The sequence below is a fragment of the Lithobates pipiens genome, unplaced genomic scaffold, assembly GCF_037356315.1.
Source record: "Lithobates pipiens isolate NorthernLeopardFrog02 unplaced genomic scaffold, aLitPip1_a1.2 Scaffold_30, whole genome shotgun sequence".
Lineage (NCBI taxonomy): Eukaryota > Metazoa > Chordata > Amphibia > Anura > Ranidae > Lithobates > Lithobates pipiens.
This window is the reverse complement of record NW_027507791.1, coordinates 20,596,555-20,620,796: the sequence shown is the minus strand read 5'-3', so window position 1 is coordinate 20,620,796 and position 24,242 is coordinate 20,596,555. Positions and strand designations below refer to the sequence as shown.

Sequence of the window (24,242 nt, the reverse complement as noted above, 5' to 3'; positions counted from 1 at the left end):
ACAAAGTCCTATCGTGTGTATGAGGCTTTAGAGTAAAATCTTTCACATTATACAAAAAAAATAAAAAAATTGGGCTAACTCCATTGGTTAGTTGATTTTTGTTAACGTAATTGTTTCCAAAAAATAATAATTTGAAAGACCGCTGTGCAAATACAGTGCGACATAAAATAGTGCATCAAACACCATTTTATTCTCTAGGGTCTCTACTTAAAAAAAAAATATATATATATATATATATATATATATATATATATATATATATATATACACACACAGTGGTGTGAAAAAGTGTTTGCCCCCTTCCTCATTTCCTGTTCCTTTGCATGTTTGTCACACTTAAGTGTTTCGGAACATCAAACCAATTTAAACAATAGTCAAGGACAACACAAGTAAACACAAAATGCAATTTGTAAATGAAGGTGTTTATTATTAAAGGTGAAAAAAAATCCAAACCATCATGGCCCTGTGTGAAAAAGTGATTGCCCCCCTTGTTAAAACATACTATAACTGTGGTTGTCCACACCTGAGTTCAATTTCTCTAGCCACACCCAGGCCTGATTATTGCCACACCTGTTCACAATCAAGGCATCACTTAAATAGGAGCTGCTTGACACAGTAAGGCCCCTTTCACACATGCTGATGGTATGTCCGTATTTCATCCATCCGTTTGCGGATGAAATACGGACATCCATTCATCCCTATGGGATAGCGGGTGTCTGCGGATGAGCATCCGCAGACACCCGCTATTGTCCGCCTCCGCAAATGTCCGATTCTGCAGACGGAGGAAAATCCTATTTTTCTGTCCGTCTGCAGAGCGGATCGGATGAACACGGACAGACGGTCCGTGCTCATCCGATCCCCATAGAGGAGAGTGGAGAGCTGACAGGGCGGTCCCCGCACAGTGTGCGGAGACCGCCCTGTCCGCAGCCGGCTCAGCGGGGACAACGGAGCGATCCCCGCTGAGCGAGCGGATCATCACGGGGCGGATCTTTACTGATCCGTCCCGTGTGAAAGAGGCCTTAGGTCCACCAGAAGATCCTTAAAAGCTACACATCATGCCGAGACCCAAAGAAATTCAGGAACAATTGAGAAAGAAAGTAATTGAGATCTATCAGTCTGGAAAGGGTTATAAAGCCATTTCCAAAGCTTTGGGAATCCAGCGAACCACAGTGAGAGCCATTATCCACAAATGGCGAAGACATGGAACAGTGGTGAACCTTCCCAGGAGTGGCCGGCCGCCCAAAATTACCCCAAGAGCGCAGCGACGACTCATCCAAGAGGTCACAAAAGACCCCACAACAACGTCCAAGGAACTGCAGGCCTCACTTGCCTCAGTTAAGGTCAGCGTTCATGCCTCCACCATCAGGAAAAGACTGGGCAAAAATGGCCTGCATGGCAGAGTTCCAAGGAGAAAACCACTGCTGAGCAAAAAGAACATCAAAGCTCGTCTCAATTTCTCCACAACACATCTTGATGATCCCCAAGACTTTTGGGACAACATTCTGTGGACCGATGAGACAAAAGTGGAACTCTTTGGAAGGTGTGTGTCCAAGTATATCTGGCGTAGAAGGAACACTGCATTTCATAAAAAGAACATTATACCAACAGTAAAATATGGTGGTGGTAGTGTGATGGTCTGGGGCTGTTTTGCTGCTTCAGGACCTGGAAGACTTGCCGTGATAAAAGGAACTATGAATTCTGCTGTCTACCAAGAGATCCTGAAGGAGAATGTCCGACCATCTGTTCGTGTAGTCAAGCTGAAACGAACTTGGGTTCTGCAGCAGGACAATGATCCTAAACACACCAGCAAGTCCACCACCGAATGGCTGAAGAAAAACAAAATGAAGACTTTGGAGTGGCCTAGCCAAAGTCCTGACCTGAATCCTATTGAGATGTTGTGGTATGACCTTAAAAAGGCCGTTCATGCTCGAAAACCCTCTAATGTAACTGAATTAGGACAATTCTGCAAAGATGAGTGGGCCAAAATTCCTCCAGGACGCTGTAAAAGCCTCATTGCACGTTATCGCAAACGCTTGGTTGCAGTTGTTGCTGCTAAGGGTGGCCCAACCAGTTATTAGGTTTAGGGGGCAATCACTTTTTCACACAGGGCCATTATGGTTTGGATTTTTTTTCACCTTTAATAATAAACACCTTCATTTACAAATTGCATTTTGTGTTTACTTGTGTTGTCCTTGACTATTGTTTAAATTGGTTTGATGTTCCGAAACACTTAAGTGTGACAAACATGCAAAGGAACAGGAAATGAGGAAGGGGGCAAACACTTTTTCACACCACTGTATATATATATATAATGTTTACTGGTTCTAAGTAATTTTCTAGCAAAAAAAAAAAGAAGATTTTAAAGCAAAGTTCCAGGCTTTTTATGTTTATTAAAAAGTCAGCAGCTACAAAAAGTGTAGTTGTTGATTTTTAATAAACACTTACCTGTTCCACGGTCCAGCAATGTGGCCGAACGGAGGGTCGCTCCTCTCCACCTCCTCTTGGCACCCGGCTGTGACGGCTTTCAGCTTCACGGCCGGGCACACACGGCGCATGTCACACTGCACTCCCCCATTTATCCCTCAGTGTTACATTGTATCAGTGTCTGCTCCCCCCATTGATCTCTGTGTTACATTGTATCAGTGTCTGCTCCCCCTCATTTATCCCTGTTACATTGTATCAGTGTCTGCTCCACCCCATTTATCTCTCAGTGTTACATTGTATCAGTGTCTACTCCATCCCATTTATCCCTCAGTGTTACATTGTATCAGTGTCTGCTCCACCCCATTTATCCCTCAGTGTTACATTGTATCAGTGTCTGCTCCACCCCATTTATCCCTCAGTATTACATTGTATAAGTGTCTGCTCCCCCCCCCCCCCATTTATCCCTCAGTGTTACATTGTATCAGTGTCTGCTCCACCCCATTTATCCCTGTTACATTGTATCAGTGTCTGCTCCTCTCCCATTTATCCCTCAGTGTTACATTGTATCAGTGTCTGCTCCACCCCATTTATCCCTCAGTATTACGTTGTATAAGTGTCCCCCCCCCCCCATTTATCCCTCAGTGTTACATTGTATCAGTGTCTGCTCCACCCCATTTATCCCTCAGTGTTACATTGTATCAGTGTCTGCTCCACCCCATTTATCTCTCAGTGTTACATTGTATCAGTGTCTACTCCATCCCATTTATCCCTCAGTGTTACATTGTATCAGTGTCTGCTCCACCCCATTTATCCCTCAGTGTTACATTGTATCAGTGTCTGCTCCACCCCATTTATCCCTCAGTATTACATTGTATAAGTGTCTGCTCCCCCCCCCCCCATTTATCCCTCAGTGTTACATTGTATCAGTGTCTGCTCCACCCCATTTATCCCTGTTACATTGTATCAGTGTCTGCTCCTCTCCCATTTATCCCTCAGTGTTACATTGTATCAGTGTCTGCTCCACCCCATTTATCCCTCAGTATTACGTTGTATAAGTGTCTGCTCCCCCCATTTATCCCTCAGTGTTACATTGTATCAGTGTCTGCTCCCCCCCCCCCATTTATCCCTCAGTGTTACATTGTATCAGTGTCTGCTCCACCCCATTTATCCCTCAGTGTTACATTGTATCAGTGTCTGCTCCACCCCATTTATCTCTCAGTGTTACATTGTATCAGTGTCTACTCCATCCCATTTATCCCTCAGTGTTACATTGTATCAGTGTCTGCTCCACCCCATTTATCCCTCAGTGTTACATTGTATAAGTGTCTGCTCCACCCCATTTATCTCTCAGTGTTACATTGTATCAGTGTCTGCTCCACCCCATTTATCCCTCAGTATTACATTGTATAAGTGTCTGCTTCCCCCCCCATTTATCCCTCAGTGTTACATTGTATCAGTGTCTACTCCACCCCATTTATCCCTCAGTGTTACATTGTATCAGTGTCTACTCCATCCCATTTATCCCTCAGTGTTACATTTTATCAGTGTCTGCTCCACCCCATTTATCCCTCAGTGTTACATTGTATCAGTGTCTACTCCAACCCATTTATCCCTCAGTGTTACATTGTATCAGTGTCTGCTCCCCCCCCCCCCCATTTATCCCTCAGTGTTACATTGTATCAGTGTCTACTCCACCCCATTTATCTCTCAGTGTTACATTGTATCAGTGTCTACTCCATCCCATCTATCCCTCAGTGTTACATTGTATCAGTGTCTACTCCACCCCATTTATCCCTCAGTGTTACATTGTATCAGTGTCTACTCCATCCCATTTATCCCTCAGTGTTACATTGTATCAGTGTCTACTCCATCCCATTTATCCCTCAGTGTTACATTGTATCAGTGTCTACTCCATCCCATTTATCCCTCAGTGTTACATTGTATCAGTGTCTACTCCATCCCATTTATCCCTCAGTGTTACATTTTATCAGTGTCTGCTCCACCCCATTTATCCCTCAGTGTTACATTGTATGTGTCTACTCCATCCCATTTATCCCTCAGTGTTACATTGTATCAGTGTCTGCTCCACCCCATTTATCCCTCAGTGTTACATTGTATCAGTGTCTGCTCCACCCCATTTATCCCTCAGTGTTACATTGTATCAGTGTCTACTCCATCCCATTTATCCCTCAGTGTTACATTGTATCAGTGTCTACTCCATCCCATTTATCCCTCAGTGTTACATTGTATCAGTGTCTACTCCATCCCATTTATCCCTCAGTGTTACATTGTATCAGTGTCTACTCCATCCCATTTATCCCTCAGTGTTACATTGTATCAGTGTCTACTCCATCCCATTTATCCCTCAGTGTTACATTGTATCAGTGTCTACTCCATCCCATTTATCCCTCAGTGTTACATTGTATCAGTGTCTACTCCATCCCATTTATCCCTCAGTGTTACATTGTATCAGTGTCTACTCCATCCCATTTATCCCTCAGTGTTACATTGTATCAGTGTCTACTCCATCCCATTTATCCCTCAGTGTTACATTGTATCAGTGTCTGCTCCCCCCCCTCCATTTATCCCTCAGTGTTACATTGTATCAGTGTCTACTCCATCCCATTTATCCCTCAGTGTTACATTGTATCAGTGTCTGCTCCCCCCCCCCCATTTATCCCTCAGTGTTACATTGTATCAGTGTCTGCTCCACCCCATTTATCCCTCAGTGTTACATTGTATCAGTGTCTACTCCATCCCATTTATCCCTCAGTGTTACATTGTATCAGTGTCTACTCCATCCCATTTATCCCTCAGTGTTACATTGTATCAGTGTCTACTCCATCCCATTTATCCCTCAGTGTTACATTGTATCAGTGTCTGCTCCCCCCCCCCCCATTTATCCCTCAGTGTTACATTGTATGTGTCTACTCCATCCCATTTATCCCTCAGTGTTACATTGTATCAGTGTCTACTCCATCCCATTTATCCCTCAGTGTTACATTGCATCAGTGTCTACTCCATCCCATTTATCCCTCAGTGTTACATTTTATCAGTGTCTACTCCATCCCATTTATCCCTCAGTGTTACATTGTATCAGTTTCTACTCCATCCCATTTATCCCTCAGTGTTACATTGTATCAGTGTCTGCTCCATCCCATTTATCCCTCAGTGTTACATTGTATCAGTGTCTACTCCATCCCATTTATCCCTCAGTGTTACATTGTATCAGTGTCTGCTCCCCCCCCCATTTATCCCTCAGTGTTACATTGTATGTGTCTACTCCATCCCATTTATCCCTCAGTGTTACATTGTATCAGTGTCTACTCCATCCCATTTATCCCTCAGTGTTACATTGCATCAGTGTCTACTCCATCCCATTTATCCCTCAGTGTTACATTTTATCAGTGTCTGCTCCACCCCATTTATCCCTCAGTGTTACATTGTATCAGTGTCTGCTCCACCCCATTTATCCCTCAGTGTTACATTGTATCAGTGTCTACTCCATCCCATTTATCCCTCAGTGTTACATTGTATCAGTGTCTACTCCATCCCATTTATCCCTCAGTGTTACATTGTATCAGTGTCTACTCCATCCCATTTATCCCTCAGTGTTACATTGTATCAGTGTCTACTCCACCCCATTTATCTCTCAGTGTTACATTGTATCAGTGTCTACTCCATCCCATTTATCCCTCAGTGTTACATTGTATCAGTGTCTGCTCCCCCCCCCCCCCATTTATCCCTCAGTGTTACATTGTATCAGTGTCTGCTCCACCCCATTTATCCCTCAGTGTTACATTTTATCAGTGTCTACTCCACCCCATTTATCTCTCAGTGTTACATTGTATCAGTGTCTGCTCCACCCCATTTATCTCTCAGTGTTACATTGTATCAGTGTCTACTCCATCCCATCTATCCCTCAGTGTTACATTGTATCAGTGTCTACTCCATCCCATTTATCCCTCAGTGTTACATTGTATCAGTGTCTACTCCATCCCATTTATCCCTCAGTGTTACATTGTATCAGTGTCTACTCCATCCCATTTATCCCTCAGTGTTACATTGTATCAGTGTCTGCTCCCCCCCCCTCCATTTATCCCTCAGTGTTACATTGTATCAGTGTCTGCTCCATCCCATTTATCCCTCAGTGTTACATTGTATCAGTGTCTACTCCATCCCATTTATCCCTCAGTGTTACATTGTATCAGTGTCTACTCCACCCCATTTATCTCTCAGTGTTACATTGTATCAGTGTCTACTCCATCCCATTTATCCCTCAGTGTTACATTGTATCAGTGTCTGCTCCCCCCCCCATTTATCCCTCAGTGTTACATTGTATCAGTGTCTGCTCCACCCCATTTATCCCTCAGTGTTACATTGTATGTGTCTACTCCATCCCATTTATCCCTCAGTGTTACATTGTATCAGTGTCTACTCCACCCCATTTATCCCTCAGTGTTACATTGTATCAGTGTCTACTCCATCCCATCTATCCCTCAGTGTTACATTGTATCAGTGTCTGCTCCACCCCATTTATCCCTCAGTGTTACATTGTATCAGTGTCTACTCCATCCCATTTATCCCTCAGTGTTACATTGTATCAGTGTCTACTCCACCCCATTTATCTCTCAGTGTTACATTGTATCAGTGTCTACTCCATCCCATTTATCCCTCAGTGTTACATTGTATCAGTGTCTGCTCCCCCCCCATTTATCCCTCAGTGTTACATTGTATCAGTGTCTGCTCCACCCCATTTATCCCTCAGTGTTACATTGTATGTGTCTACTCCATCCCATTTATCCCTCAGTGTTACATTGTATCAGTGTCTACTCCACCCCATTTATCCCTCAGTGTTACATTGTATCAGTGTCTACTCCATCCCATCTATCCCTCAGTGTTACATTGTATCAGTGTCTGCTCCATCCCATTTATCCCTCAGTGTTACATTGTATCAGTGTCTACTCCATCCCATCTATCCCTCAGTGTTACATTGTATCAGTGTCTGCTCCACCCCATTTATCCCTCAGTGTTACATTGTATCAGTGTGTTCTCCCAGCTGTCACCTGCTCATTCTGCTCCACTTGGGTCGCTGTTTTCTGACGTCACAACTCGGCGCACCAGAAGATGTCAGCGTTCGGCAACCAATACAAACATCCGCCGCCCTCTGCTGGCCACAATGAATATGTTTCTATGACGCTATTCCAGCGCCGAGTTCTCTCCTGGGACGGGTTCCCGACTCCCTTCAGCCAATAGGAGCTGGTGGTCCCCTAACGTCAGCAGAGACTACCAATCCGGAGTCTCCTCTGTCTCCAGGCGGCAATTTCGGAAGTTCGGTTGTCATGGTGACTCTTCCGCAAAGAAGCACTAAACCCGAGTCCGAGAGAATGTCCGTGCGGGGAGAGGCGGAGAGCTTCCGATCGGTGAGACGCTGACCTATTCCTCACCACGGGAGCTTACACTCTAATGCCCCCCCTCATCACACACTATTCTATTAAAATACAGGTATATAGCGCTGACATATACCGCAGTGCTGTACAGAAAACACTGAGCCAGTCACATCAGTCTGTACCAGAGGAGCTTACACTCTAATGTCCCCTCATCACACACCATTATTATTATTATACATTTATATAGCTCTGACATATACCGCAGTGATGTACAGAGGACACTGACACGTTGTACAGCACTGCGGTATATGTGAGAGCTATATACCTGTATAATAATAATGGTGTGTGATGTGGGGGGAGGGGACTTTAGAGTGTAAGCTCCTCTGGTGCAGAGACTGTTGTGACTGGCTGAGTATTCTTTGTACCTGAATGCCGACCAGCTGGCACGTCTGCGCGAATTGACGTAGCTGTACAACTGCCACTTAAGCTCAAGGGGGCTGCGACCGCCGGAGCCTCTGCACCTGACTCGGCAGCCGTTATGTCTGATAGGCCACCCGTGATCGCTCCTCAGAGAGCCAGAACGGGGATCTGTCAATGTAAACACAAAGATCCCTGTTCTGTCAGGGGAGGAGAGAGAGATTTGCCCTTCCTAGTGATCAGGAACAGCAATCTCTCTCCTCCTCCAGTCAGTCCCCTCCCCCCAGTTAGAAACACCTCCCAGGGAACACATTTAACCCCTTGATCACCCCTAGTGTCAACCCTTTCCCTGCCAGTGACATTTATACAGTAATCAGTGTGTTTTTATAGCTGGTCCCAAAAAAATTGTCAAAAGTGTTCGATGAATCGGCCGCAATGTTGCAGTCCCACTAAAAATCGCGGTTCACTGCCATTACTAATAAAAAAAAAGTGGCACAAATTTATCCCCTATTTTGTAGATGCTATAACTTTTGAGCAAACCAATCAATATGTGCATATATATATATATTTTTTTTTTTACCAAAAATATGTAGAAGAATACATATCAGCCTAAACTGATGAAGACATTTTTTTTTTGAACATTTTTTATTGGATATTTATTATAGCAAAAGGTAAAATTTTTTATTTTTTTTTCAAAATTATCTGTATCTTTTGTTTGTAGCGCAAAAAATAAAAACCGCAAAGCGGATCAAATACCACCAAAAGAAAGCTCTATTTGTGGGAACAAAAGGACATCAATTGTGCTAACAGTTAAAGTAACGCAGTGCCATATCGCAAAAAATGGTCTGGTCATTAAGAGGGAAAAACCCTTCCGGGGCTGAAGTGGGTACAGCACTGCAGTATATGTCAGAGCTATATGGATGAATAAACTCATAATTATGTCATCATTCCTCGATCAGTGATGGTGGAGATGTGTTGTAGTCTGGGGGGAGGGGGTGTTACGTCGTATAACAGGAATGTTACATTGTATGACGGGGATGTTACATCATATGATGGGGATGTTACGTCGTATGATGTGGATGTTACGTCGTATGATGTGGATGTTACGTTGTATGACGGGGATGTTATGTCATATGACAGGAGATGTTATGTCGTATGATGTGTATGTTACATCGTATGACGGGGATTTTACATCATATGATGGGGGATGTTATGTCGTATGATAGGGGATGTTACGTCGTATGACGGGGATGTTACAACATATGACGGGGATGTTATGTTGTATGATGGTGATGTTACATCATATGATGGGGGATGTTATGTCGTATGACGGGGGATGTTATGTCGTATGATGTGTATGTTACATCGTATGACGGGGATGTTACATCATATGACGGGGATGTTATGTTGTATGATGGGGGATGCTACTTCGTATGACGGGGGATGCTACGTCGTATGACGGGGGATGCTACGTCGTATGACGGGGGATGCTACGTCGTATGACGGGGGATGTTACGCCGCATGACGGGGGATGTTACATTGTATCCCGTTGTATTTCTTCAGGTGTTTGCAGCTTGTGACGAGGGACAGAAAGGATATCTGAGTAGAGAAGACTTCAAGGTTGCTGTGGTGATGTTGTTCGGGTATAAACCCTACAAGGTAATCCATGTCCGTGTTTTGCCGCCTGCCTGTCACACACTCACCGGCCACTTTATTAGCTACACCTTGCTAGTACCGGGTTGGACCCCCTTTTGCCTTCAGAACTGCTTTAATTCTTGGTGGCACAGATACAACAAGGTGTTGTAAACGTTCCTCAGAGATTTTGGTCCATAGTGACATGATAGCATCACCCAGTTGCTGCAGATTTGTCAGCTGCACATTCATGATGCCAATCATCTCCTGTTCCACCACATCCCAAAGGTGCTCTATTGGATGAGATGTGGTGAGTGTGGAGGCCATTGGAGGACAGGGACCTCATTGTCCAGTGGTGAGATGATTGGAGCTTTGTGACATGGTGTATTATCCTGCTGGAAGGAGCCATCAGAAGATAATGTCATGGGATAAATGGCAAAGAGAGTGATATAGCAAAATTCCATTTGATTATTGCATAATTAACTAACAATATCCACTGACATGTTAAAACATTGAAAACTGCGTTAAAAAACCCGTAAGCGGCTCTTGAGTTGCGTCTCACCGACTGGAAATTGCGTCACTATCAGAAACCATGAATCAGACTGAGACAGAAGTACAGTTAAATCACACTTGTGTAATAATAATTAAAAAAAAAAGGTAAACAGAGTAAACGTAGTCAGAGTTCAGGAACCAAAACGGATAGTCAGACAAGCCTAAACGTCAGGGAGCCAGAGATGAGCGTAGTAGAACAGCAAGCAGGATCTGGAGCCAGAAGGAATGTCGGTGAAGCAAATCTTTAAAAGGAACACAGGCAAGCGTCTCTAGAGATGTGACCAAGGCGAAGGCAGAGATCAACTGGACTGGACGGCTTAAGTAGGCAGGACTGACGAGCAGGCTTAAAGTGGAGGACCACGCAAAAAAAAATAAAAAAAATATATAGCATTAATATTATTTAAAAAAAAAATTAGAATTTTTTTTTTAACTTACCAGAAACTCCTGTTGCTAGGCAGTCTTCCCAATCTGCCCCTTCCTACTCCGCGGGGATCTTCAGTCTTCTCTCCTCCTCGCATTTTCTTCTGGGGAATGTGGCAAGCTGTGTTCCAGGAAATGTGTGTGTCCCAGAACATAGCGTGCCCCATTCACAAAGCGCTGTGCAACTCGCGCATGTGCAGTAGGAAACGGAGAGTGAAGACACAAGGCTCCACTGCCTGTTTCCCTTAGTGAGGATGGTGGCGCCGGGACGCGATACGAAGGAAGCATCGGCCTTGGCGGGGCCTACAGTGTTTCATCAACAGGTGAGTCACTGTGGAGAGATAGGAGCTGGCAATTAGCCGACAGCTGAGCGGCCAGCTCAGAGAAGGAATGGCTGAGCCCAGCCTTGACACTCACCACCCATGGTCCACTGGCGCGTTTCGTCCTGCCCACAAGACGTTATCAAAGGATAACCTTTGATAACGTCCCATGGACGGGACAAAAACACAGATGGTGATACAATTTCCGGTCGGTGAGACGCAAGTTGACAGCGGCTTCCTGTTCCGGGTTTTTAACGCTGTTTGCAATGTTTTTAACATGTGAGTGGATATTGTTTGTTATTTTTTGCAATAAACAAACTGAATTAGGCTATATTGCTTTCTTTGCCATTTATCCCTGATGATTCGCTGAGAACAAGGCATGGTATGGCTGGAGACATGGCTCGTGGAACTACAGCTCAGCTATCCTCCGAAGCGTCTGTGATTTCTGGTGGGGAGCCCTGGATTTCTGAACAATGAACGCTGCAGCTAGAGATACAACTCATGGAACCATAGAACCCAGCCACCCTCCTGAGGGCTTGTGACTTCTGTTATGGAATTCCTGGATTTCTGGTGAGTGGGGGGGGGGGCACACAAAGGGGAGCACGGATCACACGGATTATCTTCTTAGCACTTGGCACTTTATATTGCAAACTCTTTGAAGCAGCACTGCAGAGTTTGAAGTTCATGAACTCTCTACACATTTATTTTTTATGGACTATCATCACTTCCTTATATCATCATTGATTTTTTTTATGTCATATTGTTATTTATTTTGTGTTATTGATGTATTAGTTTAGCACAAGGTAGCGCTCTTACTTTGATTTCATATTTAACCGATTCAGCCCCGGAAGATTTTACCCCCTTCCTGACCAGAGCACTTTTTGCGATGCGGCACTGAGTCACTTTAACTGACAATTGCGCAGTCGTGCGACGTTGCACCCACGTTGTCCTTTTTCCCCGCAAATACAGCTTTTTTTGGTGGTATTTGATCACCTCTGCGGTTTTTATTTTTTGCGCTATAAACAAAAAAGAGTGACAGTTTAAAAAAAAAAGCAATATTTTTTACCCTTTGCTATAAAAAATATCCCCAAAAATATATAAAAAAAATTTTTTTTTCTCAGTTTAGGCTGATATGTATTCTACATATTTTCGGTAAAAAAAACGCAATAAGCGTATATTGATTAGTTTGCGTAAAAGTTATAGCATCTACAAAATAGGGGATTGTTTTATGGCATTTTAATTTTTTATTATTAGTAATAGCGGCGATCTGCTATTTTTATCGTAACTGCGACATTATGGCGGACACTTTTGACACTATTTTGGGACCATTGTCATTTATACAGTGATCAGTGCTATAAAAAGGCACTGATTACGGTGTAAATGACACTGGCAGGGAAGGGGTTAAACACTAGGGGGCGATGAAGAGGTTAAGTGTCCTAGGGAGTGATTCTAACTGTAAAAAAATGTATAATGTTTGGGGGTTCTAAGGCCGCGTACACACGGGCGGACTGTTCGCCCAACTTTGTCCGCTGAACAGTGTTTGGGCGGACAGTCCGCTCGTGTGTGGGCTTTCAGCGGACAGTTTCAGCGGACAGTTTGACGAACAAGGTTTTTCGGAAATTCCGTAAAACTGTCCGCTGAAACCTTGTTTCAGCGAACAGTCCGCTCGTGTGTAGGCTTGTTCGTCAAACAAAGTTGCGCGCATGCTCAGAAAGGATTTTCACGCCGAAAGTTATAATGCAGTGTATAGGACGTCGTATTTTCCGTCCCGTCGTACGTGCCGTTCACGTCATCGCGCACGGTTTCAGCAAACTGTTCGTCCGTCGTGTGTGGCCATGTCCGTCCATGCTAATTTTGAGCGGACTGTTTGCCGAAACTGTTGGACAGACAAAGTTGGGCGAACAGTCCCCGCGTGTGTACGCGGCCTAAGTAAATTTCTAGCTTGTTTTTAACTTGTAAACACCAAGTGTGAAAAAGAGGCCCGATCTTTAAGTGGCTAGCAAAAAAATACAGATTTAAACCTGTAAACAAAAAGTGCCAGAAGAAGCCTGGTCTTCAATGGTTAATAAAAGCTGAAAATTTATAACGGTTGAAGGTGGCTTTTGATTTGACATGAACACATTAAATATCACACGAGGCATCGGGGATTACAGTCACATTATCCTGTAGTAGTTTTATTGTTTGGCCACAAGATGTCAGTAGAGACTGACAGTTTTTAGTCAGTTGTGTTTACATTTCTGTGTTAGCCCTTGTACACACGGTCGGAGAATCCGTCGGAATGTGTCCTATCAGACCGTGTTGACGGATAATCCGACTGTGTGTGGTATGCATCAGACTGATTCCTTCAGAATATCAATTTTCTAACTCCGATCGTGTGTAGAGAATTCCGATCGGACAAAGTGCCACGCATGCTCAGATCAAATTCCTACACCAAAGCTATTGGCTACTAGCCTGAACGTAGTCCCGTCGTAACGAAATAACGTCATCACGTTCTGAATGATCGGATTTTCTGTCAACTTGGTCCGACCGTGTGTATGCAACAGTTTCGGACAAAATCCGACGGACAAAATCCAACAGATTTGGTTGGCAGAATGTCCGACCGTGTGTACAGGGGCTTAAGTGTTTTGTGTTACAAGTCTATAAAGTATTTTTTTTTTAAATAATAGAAAACTTTATTTGCAGACAATCTTGTGCTGCAAGTAAATGTTTAACCATTTAAGGACCAAGCCTTTTTTTGACACTTGTTTACAAGTTTTTTTGGGTAGAAAATTACTTAGGACCACCAAACATTATATATATATATATATATATATATATATAATTTTTTTTTTCAGACACCCTAAAGAATAAAATGGTGTGAAAGGGGCCTAAGTGAGATTAGGAAGCAGAAGCAGCCAGATTTGTGTTCAAACAGATCTCTGTGCTGTGATTGGTCACAGCCATCAGACAGCAGCATATGTTATACTGCTGGTCGGCAAATGTGTAACATACAGACACTTGCCAGCCCAGGGATCCAACACTGTTGTCACCCGGGATGTTTTTTTTGTCGGTCTTCACTTCACTGCAGTGTGGTAGGGCAACTGTGACTTCCTTGTGTTTCACAGGCTGTTTCCCACTATGCATGCGTGAGACACACTGCACTTAATGCTTCCGCAGTCTCATGGGGCGCGTGTCCTAGGAGGTTGCGGGGGAGGGGTGGGGTAAAATGTTCTGCTTTGCTTAACAGGCGACATTTCCCAGAAAAAAAAAACTTTCAATAGGAATAGAATCAGCAGAAGTTGCTTTCTGCTTTAACCACTTGCTGACTGCTCTATAGCTGAATGACGGCAACAGTGCGGCCGACTAGTTCTGGCAGGGAGTCTACTGACGTGCACCCGCTTCTTGAATCCCCCCTACCCAGCACGTCATGGGGGGGGAAGGACCAATCACAGCGGCCTTTTACCACGTGATTGCTCTGTCCAATGATGGAGTGATCATTTTTTCAACAAACTGACGTTATATCTGGTTCAGCTCTCTCCTCTCCTCACCCCGATACAGCTTGTGAGGAGAGGAGGGAGACACAGTGTGACGGCTGTATTTAGTGCCCCTACAGTGCTCATCAGTGCCCCTACAGTGCTCATCAGTGCCACTACAGTGCCCTATTAGTGCTCATCAGTTCCCTATTAGTGCTCATCTGTACCCATCAGTGAGTGCTCATCTGTGCCGTAAAAATGTGTAAGAACATGCTTTTTCATTTTCTTTCCACATTTTCCAAAAACCTGTAGAAAAAAAGGACATATTCAAAAGATTTATTATGCCTCATAGATTGTACGTTGGGGTGTTTACTTTCCATAATGGGGTAATTTTTTTGGGCGTTTGCATTGTCCTGGTGCTCCAGGCCTTCAAAAGTGTAATAGGTAGTCAAGAAATTAGATGTATAATTTATGTCCCTAGAATGCCTGAGGGTGCTCCTTGCATGTTGGGCCTCTGTACACATGAGGTATCACCATACTTGGGAAGAGTAGCTAAATGTATTTTGTATTGCAAGTATGCAAATGCTGTGTGAGAGAAATAACCTGTTAATATGTACATTTTGTGAAAATAAAAATTAAAAAAATCTGAACTTTACAAAGAATTGTGGGAAAAAACGATTACGTGAAAAATTCACCATGCCTCTTACTGAGTACCTTGGAATATCTGCTTTACAAAAAGTGGTCACTTTGGGGGTATTTGTACATTTCCTGGCTTAGGCCCCTTTCACACTTTTTGTGACTTTTCCAAGTCCCATGAAAATCGCGGTATAATCGCACTACTGTTAGGTTGTGGCAGTGCGAAAGGGGCCTGGGGCCGGGCTCACACTGGTACGACACGACAGTCATACCACTTTGGACCCAACTTTGCTCTGCGCTTTGAAGTCCGACATCCATCCAAATTCAATGCACAGGGATCCAACTTTGATCCCCTACAATAGCAGGCACTTTCTCTAGTATGAATCTTTAGGGGGAGCTCCAGGCAAATCTAAAAAAACAAAAACAGCATGGGTTCCCCCTCCAAGAGAATACCAGACCCTTTGGTCTGGTACAGAATTTAAGGGGAACCCCCCACGCCAAAAAAAACAGAGTGGCTGTCCCCTCTAAATCCTTACCAGACCCTTATCAGAGCACACAGCCCAGCAGGTCAGGAAAAGGGAGGGCATGCGGCGGGGGGGTTGTGCTGGTTTTATAATATTTTTTTTTTCAACAATCCTTTTATTATCTGATATAATATTTGTTATCGGTTACTGTATTAATATGACATTACCGTAGTTAATTTCCTGGCATACATACTGACGGTTTTCTTTCTCTTTCAGCTAGAAGTTGACTCCATATTATCCTCCAAGTCTGGGGGTCAGTATATTGTGTTACTATCTTTGTAGTTATTATATCATTTTGAGCTAATCATTTTTTTTTTTTTTTTTTTTTAGCTTTTCTAAATTTCCATCTCTGATATCACCTCATTGTGGGTTTTTCATGTTGTGTGTATCTCTTTCCACCTCCCTTCTTTTTTATGTTTGCTCAGAGATTGTGCACTACATGGTCCTGAGAGTGTAGCATAGCATTGTTTATTCCTGGACTGACACAGGACATAAAGATACAGCCAAGGAGGACACAATGGCCGCAATTCAATAACGCATTTGCAGCCCTTTTTCTGGCGGAATGGTTGCATTAGACAGGGCTGCACCAAATTACTTTTTATATGTGACAGTTTCCAACAACGGCTGCGACACCAGTTTTGAGTTAGGAAATTGTTGATAAATCTAAGTTCATTCTATTGTAAGCAGGGCTATGCCATCCTGGCTGCTAGGAAGCTGTCAGCCTCACAGCATCATTAGTTCCTAAGATGCTGTTGGTCTCATTAAGTCATTAGTTGCTAGGATGCCGTTCATCCCACAGGGTCATTGGTTACTGGGTTGCTCTCCTTCTCGTAAATTCATTAATTGCTAGAATGCTGTCATCATCACAGCATCATTGGGTGCTAGGTTGCTGTTGTTCTCACAGCTTCATTAGCTGATAGGGCACTGTCAGTCTCACAGAGTCATTAGTTGCTAGAAGGCCGTTGGCCCCACAGCATCACTGGTTGCTAGAACATTCTCAGTCTCACAGCATCATTGGTTGCTAGGATGCTGTCGGTCCCAGAGGTCATTCATTGCTAGGTCACAGTCATCCTCACAGCATCTCTGATTGCTAGGTCGCAGTCATCCTCACAGCATCACTGGTTGCTAGGATGCTTTCACCCTCACAGCATCATTGGTTGCTAGGATGTTGTCATCCTCACAACATCATTGGTTGCTAGGATGCTGTCACCCTCACAGCATCATTGGTTGCTAGCATGTTGTCACCCTCACAGCATCATTGGTTGCTAGGATGCTGTCACCCTCACAGCATCATTGGTTGCTAGGGCGCTGTCACCCTCACAGCATCGTTGGTTGCTGGGATGCTGTCGGTCCCAGAGGTCATTCATTGCTAGGTCACAGTCATCCTCACAGCATCTCTGATTGCTAGGTCGCAGTCATCCTCACAGCATCACTGGTTGCTAGGATGCTTTCACCCTCACAGCATCATTGGTTGCTAGGATGTTGTCATCCTCACAACATCATTGGTTGCTAGGATGCTGTCACCCTCACAGCATCATTGGTTGCTAGCATGTTGTCACCCTCACAGCATCATTGGTTGCTAGGATGCTGTCACCCTCACAGCATCATTGGTTGCTAGGGCGCTGTCACCCTCACAGCATCGTTGGTTGCTGGGATGCTGTCGCCCTCACAGCATCGTTGGTTGCTGGGATGCTGTCGCCCTCACAGCATCGTTGGTAGCTGGGATGCTGTCGCCCTCACAGCATCGTTGGTTGCTGGGATGCTGTCGCCCTCACAGCATCGTTGGTTGCTGGGATGCCGTCGCCCTCACAGCATCGTTGGTTACTAGGATGCCGTCGCCCTCACAACATCGTTGGTTGCTACGATGGCGTTGTCCTCACAGCATCGTTGGTTTCTAGGATGGCGTCGCCTTCACAGCATCATTGATTGCTTGGATGCTGTCATCCTCACAGCATCATTGATTGCTAGGATGCCTTCGCCCTCACAGTATCATTGTTTGCTAGGATGCTGTCACCCTCACAGCATCATTGGTTGCAAGGATGCCATTGCCCTTAAAGCATCATTGAGTGCTAGGATGCTGTTGGCCCCACAACATCATTGGTTGTTAGGATGCTGTCGGCCTCACAACATAATTGGTTGATAGGTCATGCCCATGCAGAAAGTAATTGATTGCTAGGATGCTAGTACACTGTCGGTCTCACTGAGTCATTAGTTGCTAGTAGGCTGTTAGCCCTTCAGCATCACTGGCTGCTAGGATGCTGTCAGTCTTACATCATCATTAGTTGCTAGGATGCTGTCTTTCTCACAGCATCATTGGTTGCTAGGATGCTGTTCGCCCTGCAACATCATTGGTTACTCGGACCCTGTTGGCCTTAAAGCTTCATTGGTTACTGGGATGCTGTTGGCCTAAAAGCATCACTGGTTGCTAGGACACTGTTGGCCTCAAAGCATCACTGGTTGCTATGACGATGTTGGCCTCCACAAAGTTGGGAGCATGAAATTGTCCAAAATATCTTGGTATGCTGACGTGTTAAGAGTTCCCTTCATTGGAACTAAAGGGCCAAGCCCAAAGCCTAAAAAACAACCCCACACCATAATCACCCCTCCACCAAGTGATTTGGACCAGTGCACAAAGCAGTTGCAGAGAGGACAGCGAACAGGCAGGTAGGGGCGTTTTCTTTTCAGAAGAGACAGTCTATGTCTCTTCTGCAATAAACACCTGCCTGCTCACTGTCTCTTACAGCGGAACTTTAGTTCTGCTTTAAAGCCCACTTCTCTTGTTGTCGCATAAATGCGTTACGTGGTTGGCAAAAAGTTCAATGCTAACGTCAAGTCATTTAAGGAAAGTTACTGATCTGTGACAATCAAAGCCCATATGATCTCCTCTTTTTTGTATCATGCGCTGACTATATAGACTTACAGAATGAGATTTGTAGGTATCACGGTGTGCTGCTGATCTCCTGAGCATCGGCCTCCTCTTCCCACGGCTTGTATGTGATCAATAGAAGAGAAATGATTGGTTCCAGGGAGCCCCGTACTCTGCTCAAGGCGCTGCAGATTATTGCTTGGTGAGCCTTCTGTGCAGTCATATAACGCACAAACATCTTTTCTACCCCCAGGCATCCGAGTTGATGAATTTGTAAAGCTGATGTCTGTAAAAAGGAGCACTCAGCTAAACTTCGGAGAGCAGAGACAGATCTTCTCCGTCTTTGATACCCACTGTAAGTATTCATTCGCAGCCAGCTAATGGGCAAAAGTTTGAGCTGGAGTGAGCGGGAGTTTCTAGGGAACTTGTAAATGGATATTTCATTGCTCTGCTCTGTGTGATGAAAAAAAAATTGCATCTGTATTGTTTTACTTGATTGTAAAAATGACTTTGTTTTTTAGTTATCACTAGAGCAGGGGTCTCAAATTGGTGGCCCTCCAGCTGTTGCCTAAATACAATTCCCATGAGGCATTGCAAGGCTGGCAGTTACAAGCATGACTCCCTTAGGCAGAGGCATGAGGGGACTTGTAGTTCTGCAACAGCAGGAGAGCCACCAGTTTGAGACCCCTGCACTAGAGGGATCACCAGCAGAAGGAAGGAGATCCTGATTCCTCAATATAGATCCTTATTATCACAAGGGGGACCACTAGCAGGAGGAAGGAGTCCTCTATATAGATCTTTAACTTACTAGAGGGATCACCAGCAGGAGGAAGGAGTCCTGATTCCTCTATATAGATCTTCATATAACTAGAGGGATCACCAGCAGGAGGAAGGAGTCCTGATTCCTCTATATAGATCTTTATATCACTAGAGCAGTCACCAGCAGGAGGAAGGAGGTCCTGATTCCTCTACATAGATTTTCATATAACTAGAGGGATCACCAGCAGGAGGAAGGAGGTCCTGATTCCTCTATATAGATCTTTATATCACTAGAGGGGTTACCAGCAGGAGGAAGGAGTCCTGATTCCTCTATATAGATCTTCATATCACTAGAGGGGTCACCAGCAGGAGGAAGGAGGTCCTGATTCCTCTATATAGATCTTCATATCACTAGAGGGATCACCAGCAGGAGGAAGGAGTCCTGATTCCTCTATATAGATCTTTATATCACTAGAGCAGTCACCAGCAGGAGGAAGGAGGTCCTGATTCCTCTATATAGATCTTCATATAACTAGAGGGATCACCAGCAGGAGGAAGGAGGTCCTGATTCCTCTATATAGATCTTTATATCACTAGAGGTGTTACCAGCAGGAGGAAGGAGGTCCTGATTCCTCTACATAGATCTTTATATCACTAGAGGGATCACTAGCAAGAGGAAGGAGGTCCTGATTCCTCTATATTGATCTTTAAATCACTAGAGGTATTGCCAGCAGGAGGAAGGCATCCTGATTCCTCTCTCTAGATCTTTATATTACTAGAGGGATCCCCAGCAGGAGGAAGGAAGTCCTGGTACCTCTCTATAGATCTTTGTATCACTAGAGGGGTCACCAGCAGGAGGAAGAAAGTCCTGGTACCTCTCTATAGATCTTTGTATCACTAGAGGGGTCACCAGCAGGAGGAAGGAAGTCCTGGTACCTCTCTATAGATCTTTGTATCACTAGAGGGGTCACCAGCAGGAGGAATAAAGTCTTGATTCCTCTATATAGATCTTCATATCACTAGAGGGATCACCAGCAGGAGGAAGGAGGTTCTGATTCCTCTATATTCATCTTTAGTTAGACATCATTTAGAATATTGTGTCCCGTTCTGGAGACCTCACTTACAAAAGGATATTGATAAGATAGAACGAGTCCAGAGATGGACAACAAAAATGATGGAAGACGGAAAGCCTGCAGGAACTTAAAGAGGAAGTAAACCCTGATGGGTTTGCTTCCTCTTTGATTCCCTGCAAAGGTAAAGCATAATGGACTACTATGCATCGCATAGTAGTCCATTATGTGTCACTTACCTGACACAGGAGCCAGCGATGTCACCGCTGTCCCCTGTAGTCCGGAGCATCCATCTGTTCGGTGGGGTCTCGCAGCTCCACCGCTGTCATTCGGCGAAGCCACGATGACGTCACTCCCGCGCATGCGCATGGGAGCTGCCACTCACGGCATATCGCCGTTGACAGCGGCGCGCTCAGTGCGCCTGCGCGCCGCTGTCTACGGCACATGCGCCGTAGACAGCGGTGCCTGTCTTTCAGCAAATATCTACTAAACCGTGTAGGTTTAGGAGAGATTTCTTGGACCTACAGGTAAGCCTTAATCTAGGCTTACCTGTAGGTCAAAGTTGGTTGTAAGGGTTTACAACCACTTTAAAGTGGTTGTAAAGTCTTGTTTTAAAAAATAAATAAAAATAACAAGAGCAGCCCAGATCTTCCTCTTCTTGGGTCCCTCATCGATGCTCCTGGCCCCTCCCTCCTGTCGAATGTCCCCACAGCAAGCAGCTTGCTATGGGAGAACCTGAGCCAGCTGCAGCTCGGTGTGTCCATTCAGACACACAGCTGCCATTTGGCCCCGCCCTTCTCTCTCCTGATTGGCTGACTTTGATTCACACCTTCGGGAGCCAATGGCGACGCTGCTGTGTCTCAGCCAATCAGGAGTGAAAGTCTCTGACAGCTGAGGGACTCATGGACATCGCTGAACAGAGATTGGGCTTAGGAAAGTATTAGGGGATGCTGGGGCAGGTGCTGCACACAGAAGGCTTTTTATCTTCATGCATGAAGATAAAAAAAAAAACCTTCTGCATTTACAACTCCTTTAATATGCACAGTCTGGAGAAAGGAAGGGAAAGGAATACATGACTGAATCTTTTTAATACTTTAGGGGGCTAAAATCAAGAACACAGGGACATGACTTCAGACTAGCAAGAGAAAAGTTCAAAACTAATCTTAGAAAGTATTATCTTACTAAGAGAGTAATTGATGCTTGGAATAGACTTCCAGCAGAGGTAGGGAGTCTGTCAACAATAAGTGGTAAAAAAAAGAAATATAATTTTTTTTAAAAAAGGGTCAGACTTGATGGACCACATGGTTTTTTTTTTTTTTTTTGCCGTCACTCTTCAATCTCTCTATGTTATTAACAGGTCGTGGATTTTTAAATGTGGACGATTTTAAGAGGGCGTTTAAACGTGTGGCCCCAAGCATCCCCGAGCACACTGTCCTAGAGGCCTTCAGGTGAGACTTCTAACATTTCCCCTTGTAAGATTGTTCTGTTCTCTACTGACAGCCTCTTTGCCGAGTCTTGCCAGCCAGACTTGCTGTCCTTTTGTGAATGCTGAGGCAGGCATATTATTGGTTGTTTGGACATCAGTGGCCTTAGCAACAAGTGATGGTACAATGACAGAAACCTCGGCTGAAGACCAGAGGAGGGCGTTTGACTGAGACCTATGTGAGAGACAACTAACCCTAGATGCATACCAAATATAATCTTGCAGTGGGCTGAATTTGGCCCATGGGCTGTAGTTTGGAGGCCCCTGCTCTAGAACATTGGCTCATCCTTTATGATGGACTTCGAAATAAGTAGAAGGTCTAATGCTCTTTATGCCCGCTACTGGCCTATTACTTGTCCTCAAGGGTCTCCATTTACTCCACATGGAAGTGAAGTGTAAACAGTCTGCATTGCATAAGTCAGTTTCAGCGCTTTATTTTTTTAAAAAAAGGTTAAAAGGACGCTTAAAAAAGTGGTGCGCTCCACTGCATGCGCTAAAATCATCATGCATGGAGAAAAAGAACAAAGCATTTATGAAGCCACCGCTTCACTGCCCCTTCCTGCATACCGTTTGAGCACTTATGTTATCCAGCTTCGCCATGCAAGTTACATCATTCTGACTTCATCATCAGAGGCACCTTGTCCCTGATGAAGTCGGAATGTGGTAACACATAGGGCAGAGCTGGCTGATTTAAGTGCGTATTATTATTACTATTATTGTTATTACTATTACAGGTACTTGTATAGCCCTGTCAATTTACGCAGTGCTTTACATATATATTTTACATTCACATCAGTCGTTGCCTTTAAGGAGCTTACAATCTAAGGTCCCTATCTCACATTCATACATACACATACTAGGGCCAATTTAGACAGGAGCTAATTAACCTACCAGCATGTCTTTGTGTGGGAGGGAACTGGAGCACACAGTGGAAACACCGTCACAGGGAGACCATGCAAACTCCAGGAAGGTAGTTCTGTGGTTGGGCTTTAAACCAATAACCCTAGTGCTGCTAGGCAGAGGTGATAACCACTTAGCCAATGTGAATGATGTAGATCATATAAGCATAGCTGGATTAAAGGGGAACTAACTGTGGTTTGCTTGTGTTGCGTAAAGATCAGATATCCAGTGATGATGTAATGAAAATGGAAAGGTTTTGGAATGCAAGTTACATCATTCTTCGTCAGGGGCACTGTCTCCCTGAGAATGTCAGAATGTTGTAACACAGTGCATAACTGGATGATGTAAGCACATATGAATGACATTGGTTATGTAAGCACAGCTGGATGAAAGGGGCACAGAGACCCAGTGATGATGAAAAAATAAAAAAGTAGTGCACTCCAATCTACGCTAAAATTCATCATGCATAGAGAAAAGGAGCAAACCATTTGTGCAGCCACCATAACACTGCCCCTTCCAGCGTACAACTTGTGTGCATATGTTATCCCGCCCTGCCCTGCAAGTTATATCATTTTGACTTTGTCAGGGACCCTGCCAAGAGTACCAGTCATCAGTACCAGCCAGCAGTACCCGCCAGCAGTACCAGTATCAGCCAGCAGTATCCGCCAGCAGTACCAGTACCAGTCAGCAATACCAGAACCAGCCAGCAGTACCAGAACCCACCAGTAGTACCAGTACCCGCAAGAAGTACCAGTAGTACCTGTACCCACCAGTAGTACCTGTACCCACCAGTAGTACCTGTACCCACCAGCAGTACCAGTACCAGCCAGCAGTACCAGTATCCGCCAGCAGTACCAGTCAGAAGTATCCACCAGCAGTACCAGTATTGGCCAGCAGTACCCATCAGCAGTACCAGCCAGCATTACCCAACAGCAGTAACAGCACCTGTCAGCAGTACCAGCCAGCTGCAGGAATCCTGAGGAAGAAGTGAAGATTGAGGTAATTTGAGGTGCAGGTAAACCGCTGTGCATCAGTGTGAAAGCAGCCTTAGGTCCCTTTCACATGAACGGTCCAATCGGGTCCGCCTGTTTGTTTTTCAGGTGGACTCAAATTAACTCTTCATTCACGGTTATAGAGCGGCAGATGTAAACGGACTTGTGTCCCTTTACACCCACCTATCTGCAATCCAGTCTGCTTAAAAAAAAGCAGAAGGGGATCTGTCCCTTTCTGCCTGGGCAGATCAGAGGGCCCTTAGGGTAGAACGGGTTGCGTCCTTGTCTGCTCTACATATGCAGAGTGGACACAGACCTGCCATCCCCTTTATGCTCATTGTGGCGTGCGACTGGTTACCAAGTCGCTAAAGTGGCCCTCACTCTTCAAAAGGTTGGGCAGCCCTG

The 24,242-nt window shown here is 44.6% G+C and overlaps 2 protein-coding genes across 5 annotated transcripts in view; one reads left to right on the top strand and one right to left on the bottom strand.

Annotated features, from left to right (window-relative positions):
• The window catches only part of TDP1 (tyrosyl-DNA phosphodiesterase 1), a 165,657-nt gene extending 158,075 nt beyond the window's left edge, over positions 1–7,582 (bottom strand). Inside the window, exon 1 of one of the 2 annotated variants that reach the window (XM_077463750.1) lies at positions 7,491–7,582. In XM_077463750.1, coding sequence (XP_077319876.1) covers positions 7,491–7,498 — 8 coding nt within the window. In that variant the 5' untranslated portion in view covers positions 7,499–7,582. The remainder of the gene's footprint in view (positions 1–7,490) is intronic. The other variant, XM_077463751.1, reaches the window with a different exon arrangement.
• Positions 7,583–7,637: 55 nt separating this feature from the next.
• EFCAB11 (EF-hand calcium binding domain 11) overlaps positions 7,638–24,242 on the top strand; it is a 73,894-nt gene continuing 57,289 nt past the window's right edge. The window contains exons 1-5 of one of the 3 annotated variants that reach the window (XM_077463752.1): positions 7,638–7,847; positions 9,795–9,890; positions 15,984–16,020; positions 18,887–18,988; positions 21,820–21,910. In XM_077463752.1, the coding sequence (XP_077319878.1) occupies positions 7,767–7,847; positions 9,795–9,890; positions 15,984–16,020; positions 18,887–18,988; positions 21,820–21,910 (407 nt within the window). In that variant the 5' untranslated portion in view covers positions 7,638–7,766. The remainder of the gene's footprint in view (positions 7,848–9,794; positions 9,891–15,983; positions 16,021–18,886; positions 18,989–21,819; positions 21,911–24,242) is intronic. The other 2 variants (XM_077463754.1, XM_077463753.1) reach the window with 2 other exon arrangements.